General features: G+C 40.4%; 4 protein-coding genes across 4 annotated transcripts; 1 reads left to right on the top strand and 3 right to left on the bottom strand.

The window, feature by feature from the left end:
* Positions 1-1614: 1614 nt before the first annotated feature.
* On the bottom strand, positions 1615-4029 carry LOC117566826 (E3 ubiquitin-protein ligase parkin). The gene is made up of 6 exons (XM_034246391.2): positions 3671-4029; positions 3407-3599; positions 3001-3346; positions 2499-2943; positions 2338-2434; positions 1615-1897 (listed from the first exon to the last, which is right to left on the bottom strand). Exons 1-6 carry the CDS (start codon positions 3923-3925, stop codon positions 1788-1790), a joined length of 1446 nt encoding a protein of 481 aa, XP_034102282.1. The 5' UTR covers positions 3926-4029; the 3' UTR covers positions 1615-1787.
* A 173-nt stretch (positions 4030-4202) lies between these two features.
* LOC117572285 (ADP-ribose glycohydrolase OARD1) lies at positions 4203-4917 on the top strand. The gene is made up of 3 exons (XM_034254993.2): positions 4203-4475; positions 4531-4705; positions 4762-4917. The coding sequence occupies exons 1-3, from the start codon at positions 4348-4350 to the stop codon at positions 4915-4917; spliced, it is 459 nt and encodes a 152-aa protein (XP_034110884.1). The 5' UTR covers positions 4203-4347.
* Positions 4851-11975, bottom strand: LOC117566829 (ADP-ribose glycohydrolase OARD1). Its single transcript, XM_034246398.2, has 3 exons — positions 11833-11975; positions 5833-6164; positions 4851-5100 (listed from the first exon to the last, which is right to left on the bottom strand). Exons 1-3 carry the CDS (start codon positions 11879-11881, stop codon positions 4951-4953), a joined length of 531 nt encoding a protein of 176 aa, XP_034102289.1. The 5' UTR covers positions 11882-11975; the 3' UTR covers positions 4851-4950.
* Positions 6299-11927, bottom strand: LOC117566828 (uncharacterized). Its single transcript, XM_034246397.2, has 6 exons — positions 11833-11927; positions 9582-9678; positions 9171-9498; positions 7235-7402; positions 6867-7169; positions 6299-6805 (listed from the first exon to the last, which is right to left on the bottom strand). Exons 3-6 carry the CDS (start codon positions 9474-9476, stop codon positions 6539-6541), a joined length of 1044 nt encoding a protein of 347 aa, XP_034102288.1. The 5' UTR covers positions 9477-9498; positions 9582-9678; positions 11833-11927; the 3' UTR covers positions 6299-6538.
* Positions 11976-12022: the final 47 nt, after the last annotated feature.

The following is a 12022-nucleotide window of genomic DNA, read 5'->3' as shown; positions in this document are numbered from 1 at the left end:
ACGGCGTCGTCGACGTCGTCGTCGTCGTTGTCGCCATCGTCGTTGTACCCCCGAAAATTGTACAAAGAAGAAAAACTGGCAAAAGACGGCGGCGGCGAAACAACAACAGGGGCCAAAACACACCACAACAAGGCGAGCAACACAAAGCAGAGAAGAAGGGCAAAAGAAAACACAACGAGAACGTCGCTCTGCTGCGCGCTGCACTGGGAACCCAGCGCAAACTATGTGACCCGATTTGATGGGCAACCTGCCCACACACGCGCTGCCATTTCACAAGGCGAGCGCGAGCTTTGTTGGGTTCACGTTGACGCGATGGCGAGAGAGGGGAGAGAGCGTGCCAAAGAGAGCGCGCGCATTTGGCAATTGCAATGGGGCGGCAAACTCTCTCTCTCTCAATCTCTGCATGGTAAATGTCATTTGTAAATTTCATTTACTTTGCTTACGAATTAGAGCACAAAACAGAAACCGAACAAAAACAGAGAGCCTTGCCAAATGCGACAGAGTGTGAGAGAGAGTAAAGAGGGAAAGGGAGCGAGAGCGAGTGCGCACACCAAACAGACAAAGCGTTTGCTGGGGGTTTCCCTGGTTCAGTGCTGGTCATGTTATCAATGAGTATGTATGCGCCTGCTTTATTGATGTGCCCGGATCAACGATACTACAAACTAAATATAGCATACATATCAGCGCAGAGTTTACACAGCGATAATTTGTGTTCAGTACATGATAACTGCTTGACCGATAAGCAAAATCGATAAGCATAAAGTAATCTTAACTATCGCCGCAAAAGTAAACAGTCACACAAATGCACTGACACCTACACACACACACAGACACCCACACATGCATTCAATACGCGCCATTAATATTGATTGAATCTGGGAGAGAGAGCGAAAGAGAGTGTGATAGCAAGAGAGCAGATTCAAAAACTGCGCACATGCTTTTGCTCTCTTTTACTGTTTTTGCGCTCTCTCGCTCTCGCTGGATGCACGTGTTGTGTGTTTTGCGGTTTTCGCAGTCAACACACAGCAAAAGCCTCCAAAATATTGCGGGTGACAACAACGATGCGGCGGAATTGAAAACGAACTGAAAAAGAAAAACGTAAACAAAGCGTGCGCACGCAACGCTAGAACACAGTGGGGTAGGAATGGATGCAGTAGGTAGGGGTGGGATGTGTTTTGGGTGTTGATGAGTGTTGGGGATAACCAGTTAGGCGCGCACAGTCAAGGGTGTTTTTGTTATTGATTCTGTAGACGAGATACAGGGTGTGGGCCGCAAGGCAGTTAGGAGAATCCCTAAGGACTAGATGACCTAAACTCATGGCAAATGTTGCAATTTTTATGAGCGTAACAAAAGTTATAAATTAGAATACAGAGAAATGTTTAAATGTAAAACTTGACGTTGCAGCAGAAAGGAAAATATAGCACAAAATTTTATTGAAATTTTAAATAGAGTAACAAGAATATCAATTTTAATGGATGCAATATTTAATATTCATATTCCGAGAGGCAGAATCCAATAAGACAACAATTAATTTAAGTCTTCATAGAAATCTGAAAAGAAATCCTTATATTTTATATTATTGTCCCTATCCCTAGATTCCAATAAGATCAATACTCGAGCTGCTCTTGTGTTTATTAACAATTTTACAAATTTAACTTGTAGTTACTTTAACAGTCTTTCGTACAGGCAAAAAAACGTTTTACAGAATAGTCAACAAAATAAATGAAAGATAAAATCAAGTTATCTCTACTTGCATTATCATCTTTAAGCCAATGCGAATGCTTCACTTAACCAAACCAATGAGCACCCATGCAGTCACGCGTCCATTCTGTTTGACAGACCCAACACCATTCGAAGCCGCAGCCAGCGCGTGTGCAGACCATGTGCATGCAGCCACCTGTGAGACATACATAAAATCGAAACGAATCGAATTTGAGAATACATAAGAATTGATGCTGTAACATGTAACAAAGTTACAACAGTGTGTGATCGACTGCAATATATCTGTTACTACTTGTTATGGAATATTAAATATTACAAAAATTACAAAGCTAGATATTATTAATTACCAAACTTTTTTAAAGAATTCAACTTGAAATTAATATTACAAAAAAAAGAAGATATACTGTATTATAAAGTTACATCTAAGATTTGAATTTTGTTATATTCCCGCAAACAAAAAAGCTTTGGCGAACTTCTAACAATAATTCTTATCCATCCTATCTAGATCTAGCTTTTACAGTCTCTGAGATAGAGGCATGACATGTTACATGTAGCATCGTATACTTGATGCAATCTGCTGTCTATCAAGCTAAAAAAAATATCCCTCTTGCTTACCATCACGTTCCGTGGGCGTGCGACATTTTGGACAGGGTTTGGTGCTGACTTTGATGGTCACATTGCTGGCCTCCTCCCAACGGGCCTCGGCAGCGCGCTGTCAGATAAACGATACGTATTGGATTTATGCAATCAACACAACAAGGACTCAAGTTACTCACATTGGGATCGACGGTGTAATCACATGACTTTGGAGCATTGCCAGCGGCACCCTCGGGCAAGCATTCGCCAATGTGATAACCTTGCAGGCAATTGCGACAGAAGACATAGCCACAGCCGCTTTGGCAGGTGACCTTGCGACAATCAGGCTCCACAAGCAGCCCCATGCCACAGCCCGGCTGTGGACAGAGTACGCCGCCAGCCTGTAGCACAAACTCTTCGGTGGCAAAGCGCTGATAGCGTTCGTATTCTTCGCGTGACAACAGCTTAAAGTGATGAATTTCCTCGATGAAAGAATGCTCACAACCAGCGGGGCAAGGCAACGTATAACCAAAATCTGGATGCGGCATAAATTGGCGTTCGCTTAGACGAGAGCGACAATAGTCGCGGAAGCAATCGATACAGGTGACGTGCTGTGAGGCGCAAGTAAAGACCAGAACAGTTTCGCTACAAAATAGAACGCAATAAATAACTGGAAATAGTTGAAGAGAAGTCCGTGAATACCTCACATCGGTGCAGGCCAAACAGGGCACATCCTTGATGTTGTTCTTAATCAAATTTAAGGGCACTGCGAAATCCTTTTCACCGCCTGAAACATGTTCAGCACACTTGAAATAAAACTCGGCAAAGGGCAAATCTCCGGCTTCGTTGTCCACGCACGCAATCTCAAGACTCTCACAATGACCGCGAATGCGTCTCGGCTTTAGCACATCATCCCAGCACTCGGGATCCCGATGTACAGTAAAGGCGCCGCCTTTGCATAGAGCACATCTCACACGCAGTTTTCCCTTACAGAGCTTCTCGCATTGTCCGCAATAGACAAAAAAATGCGCCTTGGCTCGTACACGCTCTATGAGATTAGATTAGAAAAATTTTCAACAAAATTGATTAGAGCTAAACTATAGCTCACCTTCGTCGGTAATGTTGAGACGTTCCTCACTTTCCAGCTGCAGATCGAGCAAAGTTTCATTGAGTGGCTTCGATGGCTGCTCTTCTACCACACTGGGTTCCTCCTCCACCAATGTGCTGGATTGACGTTCTCGCTGCAGCGGTGGACGCAATCGTATCGCATGCAACACACTCTGCTGTCCCAGATCACATTGCTAGATCACAGGGCAGCAAACTGATTGCAGTTTAGCTATAATTCTGCGGGTATTTTGCAATTTGCATTTACCTCAATGGTGGTCGCATCGCTGAGCTCCTTGCCGGCAAATATGATCTTCACCTCCTCCGGCTGCAATCCCAGCTGTGGTGCCACCAGCTCCTTGACGTTCTTGATGTCCCACTGTGGCTCCAAGTTTACAGACAGCGTGCGTCCCGTGTTTGTTTTCACATAAATGCTTAGTGTGTGCGTTAGCTTTCCACCAATTTGCAGAAGCTCCAGCATTTTGCGTATGATTGCAGCAACAAATTTGAAAATAAAACTCATTTATATATTGAGCACTAATAAAAAAACATTATCTAAATTCTTAAGAGCTTTATCAAAGCTGTTTTTATTTGTTGTAGTGTGACCATAAGCAAAATTTCGAAAATACCGTTTAAATGACGTTAGTATATACTTCAGTATACAAATTGCCACACGCAACATAAATAATTGCACACCTACGATAAGGGCCTTGAAACATCTTTACAATTAGCTCAATTAGAAAGTAATGCTAAAATTTAAATGCAATGCAGTCGATTCTTTTACATTACTGCAACTCACTCATTTTGCAACACTCCCCAAATCAGCTGTTGTGACCCTTTGCCGGTTTTGCCATTCGCTTGTCAACGTTAATGTGTGCTTTCGCGCGGCAATATTGGAAAACAAATTTAAGCAACTTGATTATTTTAAAATAAAAAAAAAACTGAATGAAAATGTCAAATTCAGTCATAAAGGAAGTCAACGGCGACTTATTTAGCGCTGGCGCTGAATATTCAATGTGCCATTGTGTGGCCGCTGACTTGCGTATGGGCAAAGGAATTGCTGTTAAATTTCGGTAAGCTTAACATTAAGTTATCCTTACTATTATTAATGTTCTCGTTTGTTGGCAGCAACAAATTCGGTCAAATGGCTGCATTGCAGCAGCAAAATGTGAAACCTGGCGGCGTGGCCATATTGCAGTATCAAGGACGCTACATTTACAATCTGATTACTAAGCAGAGCAGCTGGGGCAAGCCGACTTATCAATTGCTCCACAGCTCGTTGAGCGCCATGCGCGAGCATATGGTAAGTGCATCCCTATCATATATAATGATATATTATCCGAATATCCCCACCCTCAGCTAAAGCATAATGTGGAGAAGTTGGCGTTGCCTCGCATCGGTTGCGGTTTGGACGGACTTAATTGGACCAAAGTAAAAGACATGCTGCGTGAGATTTTTGAGGCTGACACCGTTGAGCTTGTAGTGTATAATTATGTGCCAGGCACTACAACATAATAAAGAGGCAGTATAATTAATTGTAAGAGATTTCTATTGCGGCGGTACGTAGTTGTAAACAACAATCTCCACCTGCTCCTTGCCAAAGACATGCTCGAGCAATGCGCTGACCTTGTCCCACTCTAGGCCATCGATGCCACAGCCAATGCGCGGAATGGCCAGCTTATCAATCTGGTTCTTGAGCTGCAAAAGAAATTACAAAAAACTTACATAATTTAGATTGAGAAAATACTGTCTGAATTCTGTTAAGAATAGTTTTGAACTTAGTTGAAGTTAGTAGAGAGATGCAACACAAAAAGAAATTGAAGTCAACAAGTTTAGAATTTGCATAACAAGTGTAAATGAATTTACTTTTTCTATTAGCACTGCTACGGCTGAGATTTTGAAAGTGAAAATGCTAACGTAATATGTTAAATTAGGAATAAGCATAATAAGCAGTAGAAGTTCCGCTAAGTTTAGTATTGCTAGTATTACTATATTGCAAGTGTGAAAGCTGATCTCTTATAGTCACTGCTAATGAAACTTTCAAATGAAAAGATAAAATTTAAACTTATGAGCTTAGCGAAGCTTAGTAGAGTTCTAAGACAATCCAAACTGTATTCAATAATTCTGAAATTTGCTCAATTTTAATTGTATTTCAATTGTTTAAGCTACAAATTGAAGATGAAAAAACAAACTCGATTGAGATAAGAATGAAAGAATACTCTATAAGTTATGGAATTTGTTTAGCAAGTGTGAAAGAATTTTGCAGCAGGTATTTTACCTATTTTATTAGCAACCACTTAAGCTGAGAGCTATAAGATTAAATGCGTTCAACATTTAAAAATAAACCAAGCTTTTGTTATGCTTAAAAATTAGCAAATTAGCTAGAAGCAAATTATAGATAAAGATATTGTACAACAGAATCTATTTTACCATATGCTCACGCATCTGCTCCAGCGATGACTGCAGAGAGTCATAAGTTGGTTTGCCCCAGCTCTGTGGCTTGGTCACTAGATAATAGATGTAACGCTGATCATCCTTCAGCACAGCAACTTCACCGCTTCCCGCATTCTGAGCACGTAGTTCATCCACTTTCCCGTAGACTTCCTTGAACTTGACTGCAATGCCAGCGCCCATGGCAAGATCGGCGCCAACGCAATGCGCCAGCGAATGCGTCTTGGGGGCTGAGAAGAGATCTCCATCGATTTCGCTGAACTTGTAGCTGCCAGCCATGACGAAGGCGCGACGAAATGTGGCGCGCAGATCTAAAAGTTTTGGAGAATACATGAGTAAATTATGACGATTGAGTTTAGTTACTAGCTAGCTTAGGTGTTTACTTAATATAATTATTTAAAAAGAATTTACTAGTATTAAAGAGAAGAAATTACAATCGTTTAGATTAAATACTTGTCAGCCAAAAGGCGGTGTCTTTTATTCGCTTTACATGGTACACATAAATTATATAAATATCCATAAATATCAACATTATATGTCTTTATACTGTGCTCTAAACTCTTACAAAACTATATTAAGTGTGGGGTGCGTGCATCAAACCCAACCCGCAGAGTGTCGTTATAAATAAACATCGTTGCATATATACAATATAATAAGAATGTTGAATCCTTCTTTCTCCCCTCGCTTAGAAGGGCGTCTTCTCTCTGTAGAGCGAGGAGCGGGAAGAGCTAACGCTGCGCGGCAAGTGCATCAGTTTCATGTGATGACAGGTGGGACACATAACCTTGATGGTATCCCGATCCATGCTGGGCGGCTCATAGAAGAAGGCAATAATATCGACGCTGTCGCTGACAAAGACCAACTCCAACAAGCTGCGAACACGCAGCCAATCCAGACGATCGATGCCGCAACCGAGACGTGGAATGGCTAACTTGCTGACTCCATTCTCACGCTAAGGAAGGAGAGAAGAGCAGTATTTAGAGATGGATTAGTGCCTTTAAACAATGACTTACCATATGCTCACGCATGGCCAGCAGCGCATAGTAAAGTGCAGTGTAGGTACATTTCTCATGCGCTCGCTCCTTGGTCACCAGATTATAGATGAAACGTCCGCCTTGCTCGAGCACAGCGACATTTCCGGTGTGCTTTTGCTGTTTCTTCAGGTCATCCACATGGCCAAACTTGCAGCGGAACTGCAAATTGATGCCGGCACACATGGCAAAGTCAGCGCTAACCGAATGCACGAGCGCAAAGTTTTCCGGTGCGCTAAACAGATTTCCCTTGGCCTCGGTAATCTGACACTTGGGCGAAACGAGCTGCCAATGCGATGTGAGACGTGAGCTTAACAATAATTCGCAAAATTTTGTATTCTATTACTCACCTCTTTGGAGATGTCGTCATACTCACAGACCAGTATCTCGATGGGATACTCGCTGTGTGCAAAGATCTGCTGCATAATGCGCTTCACTTGCTTCCAATCGAGGCCATCGTTGTCATGGTTGCCACAGCAGATTCGTGGCATGGCCACTTTGGTGATTTCATGATTGCGCTACGAAATAAAAAACACATGCAAAACATATTTGATTAATTAGGCTAGCAAACAGTGCGTATACGCGATGTTAAGTGACATATACGTTATCAAATGTAAATATATTTCTCTTTATTTAAAGAAATGTTTTTCTAAATTAATTAGAAAATCTTCTCAGTCAAAGATAACTGCTGTCAACAATCATATATCTACACATTTGTTTAATTAATGACAAGCGACAATCAAGATGAAGCAAACAGATTGAATTCTAAAGGCAAATAAATTTAGCTCTCAAGAATGTAATTCAATTTAATTACAATAAATATTTTGAGTCACTTGTTGATCACAATAAAAGATAACTAATTTCAGCTCATGTTACAGATTTACTAACCAACCCAAAACGAATGTGAATTTTGTGAACAAACTTTTTGCAATTTCGTTAGAAAGTGATTTAGCTGAACAGCTTCAAATTCCAATCAAGATTTCACATACAAGTGATGCCGCAGATAATCAGATACAACTATAGCCAACATAAGCACAAACACTGCGATGCACAATGAGATAATATCGCTTTCATTTTCAGTAATGAATCTCGAGATGCTTAGCATTAGCTCCATCATCGCACTATCTTTGGGTGCTGCTTGAGTGTTGTTGATCAAGTGCAAATCTGGTTCATCAGCTTGATCCCCTCGCTCCAAGTTGTTTATCAAGTGATTGCTACGCTTTGTTGTGCGTTCTTGCAAACACGATGATAACGGCTTATTCCCGTTTGTCTCGGCCATTGTCTTGAGCGAAAAACTTAATTGATTTTAGGTTCTACAATAAATTTCCTGTTTCGTCGACTACCTTGTTTGGGATAATAACAATTGGAGAAAAGGCAGAGCTGATTTCATAGACTGTGTGAGACCCTTTACTTTTTATAGTTGATTGATTTAGAGGTTGTTCTCTAAATATGGAATTATTTTGTTCATGATATTATAGATGATCTAATGGGCTATGTGAAACCCTTTTGATTTTTCTAAGTAATTGATTTTAAGGTTCTACCAACTTCGTTTTATTTGAGTAGACGATAAAAGAATGGTTAATTTTATTGACTTTGATAGACCCTTTATCTCACACTTTTATACTTTGTGAGACCCTTTAGTTTTTGGGGTTGACAGTTTTTTATGATTGTACAATATTTTTTTTGTTGTTTCAAGGGAACCGTGTTGGGGATATTATAGCTGAGTCTATTGACTGTGCGAGACCCTTTCGATTTTTATAATTAATTCATGTATGGTTCTACAATGTTTTTTTGCTTAGACGACCACCTTTCCGCTAAATCTAGCATGCTGACATTAAGAGAGCAAGGTCTCTCTATGGTTGATCTTATTGGCTTTGCTACCTCCTTTACTTTGTGTACTTAATTATGTTCTACAATAAATTTTACACTTTGCAATATATTTCCAACTTTATTTGCGAAAATCTTTGAAATGAAAGTAACTAACATTAGTTAGCATGATCTAAAATTGATTAAATGTTTATAAGACTAACCTGCTAACTTGCTAGTAGTCTTATCTGTATGAGATCCTATACTATATTTTGAGGTTCAAAATTTGATTTAAAGTTCTACAAAGAATTTCTGACAGACTTGTTAACAATTTTTATCATGTGGGGAGATTTTATGCAAAATATGAAAGTAAATCCAATTCTATTGCATCTAGCTGTTCTTTCTGGTTATAAATAATCAAGCGCAACACTTTTCAGATACGATCTGTAGTCGTGAATTGAAAATTGCACGCTTACTTACCATATGCTCCCGAAGGCAAATTAGTGCCGCTTGGACATCGTCGTAAGTGCTTGCGGCATAGAGATTCGACTTGGTCACCAGATAGTAAACAAATCGTGCATTGTGCTCCAGCACAACGCAATTGCCGCTGCTCACCCGTCGCCGACGCAGCTCATCCACATCCCCAAAGATGAGAGCAAACTGCCAAGCGAGAGTGCCTCGGACTGCACTGAAAGATGACTCAACGGCATGAGCGAGTGCATAGCTTTTGGGGGCTTGGAAGAGATCGAGTTTCGATTCGATGATTTTCACGTTCGTGCTGGCCATAATTGTTGGCGTAATTTGTTAACTGCAATTAAGTGAAATTATTTTGTGCCAGTGTCTGAATTTTGATTATCAACAGTTTTTGTTTTCGTTTTTTTTTATACTTACACGCAAACGCGGAAACTTTCACGAGGCCAAACACCGAAAACACTTTGAAAACTTTTGCAGTTTAGTTCTTTTTTTTTTTTTGTTTTGTTAGCCAGGGCTAAAACAGTTGCCAGAAGAACAACACCAAAAACGCAAAAAAAAAAAATGAAAACCACATCCACCAAACCAAATGTGAAAAACAAAAGTAATTAGCAAAACGTTGCGTTTCGCCGCTTCACTCGATTGGTTATTGTTGTTAGCACACAAAGTTACCACAGTTAGTAGCTAGTTATTTGTTGCTTGTTTGTTTGTTGTTTTTGTTTTCTTCTCTTTGGGCTTATCCCCCTCTCTTGTGCCCTGACTTGAATTATTAATCAATTGACTCGCTTAACAGCTGCGTGGCGCTGTTCGCTGTTCACAGTTTGTTGTCTGTTGTCTGTTGTCTCATCGACTGTCTCCGCCGGCGTTCTGCACTCGAATGCGAAGAATGCGCTGAGCGTGCCAAGCGAAAGCCCAACTCAGTCCAGCAGCAATATTGTCGGCCCCAATTGGGGCTTTTCGGATGACAACTCTGACTCAGCATTGTTGCTGTTCTACTATAATATGCCATCATTCTGTCGCTGCCTTCGCCGATGATGATGATGATGATGACATATGATTGCCTGCGTATGTTTGAGTGTAAACTTTATATATGTATTTGTGTGTTTGTTATCGTTTGTTTGTTTTGTTATTTGCTGTTAATTTATTGTTTTTGCCCCGGGAGCCAAAAATGAAATTATTCCAAAAATGTGCGCGTCGTTGAGATTCCTTAACAGTTATGCCCTTTTGCTGAGCGATCGTAAAACTACACGTCGCTGAGCTGAGCCGATAAACGAACTATAACCATATTGATAGAGCATTTTGTGCCCTATGCGTAGGCGATACGTCTACCTCTATCTTCACGTTCGACGTTCGACGCTGCTGCTGTCAACCGTAATCAGTGGCATGTGCTAATAGGGGCACTCAGGCGAGTACTCGAATACACTTGGAATCACTCACTGCTCACAACTTGCGACCCGTTGACATTTGTTTATTTGCATACGTGTGTATAACAAATGTGACTTAAATAATTATGAATATAATGGTGCAGGTGAAATTAAATATTAGCATACAGCGCATACAAATTACTATATTAAGTTAGAAAAGCTACACACATCAACAACACTAACAACAATAGTAACGACGACAACATCAACAATGACGCATACGCTTTTTTTGGCTCGATATTTGCAAGTTCAAAGTTTTGGTAGTTGGCGCGTGAGTTTTCGTGTGTGGGCGTTTTGCAACACTGACTAGACGCTGGTAATGGGGACAGCTGTGCGAAAGCGATGCGAATGCCAGTGTGCCAGCTATTGAACTTATGTATACACACTATTATGTGTGTAGTTTTTATAAATTAATTATCTCTTAATATTATATTTTCAAGTAAAAAGTAATTTAGCACAATATTCAAATTTCCAGTGCCAAGTTCACATTTTCAAGGGTTCGTTTCTTGGCTAAGGGCGCAAAGCGTGCGTTTAGCAACACTACCCGCAAATATAAACAAATTGAAATTGCTTTTTCGCATAAACAATGCGTGCAAAGACAGCAGCAACAAAAAATGATTGCACAATTAACTTCAACAAATTGCACATAAGTGTTTTCTTATTAATTAGCAATCGTTCTCCACAAGTGCAATTGCCTGTTGACAAAGCGCCAAGGTCGAGTTTGTTTTCAAGCACGCCCTTTCTCTTTTTCTCCTTCACAAATTAGATGGTTGACTTCCACGCATTTCTACGCAAGGCGGGAATACTCCAATTGGATTTGATTTAAATTACACTATTCATTCTTTCAATTGAGCAGTCGACGTCGCAGCGCCAAGAGGAAAAGCGATAGCTACGTAAGCGTCGGTGTCGTTGTCGGTGTCGCCTCCCAACGAAACGTCTCTGCCTTAGTTCATGGCAGTTCAACTTGGCGCTCCGACGACAACGCACAGCGAGAGAGAGGCGAACGAAACGAATACAAGCGCCAAATAAAATAAAATAGAAAAATATATAAAATCGAAATATACGCATACGCTTTCGTAGATTTTTGCGCTTGTGCCGATTGATGTTGTTGTTGTTGTGTTTTCGTTTTTCTTGTTGTTAATATTACTGACTGTAGCCTCTCGAAAATTACATAAATAGTTGTTTGCGTGCAAATCTTAAACTAGTTGCGATTTGTAGTCTATTGTGTTCATATTATAATACTTTACGTAGTATCTGTGTTAGTTGTGTTGTTGCTTGACGGCGCGCTATAAACATTCGTCTTGTATTTTATACGTTTTGGGTAATTATCGTTTGTTATTATGATTATTATGGTTATACGACGCGTTAAAAGCCTCCCGAAATAAAATCACAAACTACGAAACGCGCTCTTCTCTATCTACAGACAGACAGAGTTAA

The sequence above is a fragment of the Drosophila albomicans genome, chromosome 3 (assembly GCF_009650485.2).
Source record: "Drosophila albomicans strain 15112-1751.03 chromosome 3, ASM965048v2, whole genome shotgun sequence".
Classification (NCBI taxonomy): Eukaryota; Metazoa; Arthropoda; class Insecta; order Diptera; family Drosophilidae; genus Drosophila; species Drosophila albomicans.
The sequence above is the reverse complement of the archived record's forward strand: the minus strand, read 5'-3'. Positions and strand labels throughout refer to the sequence as shown.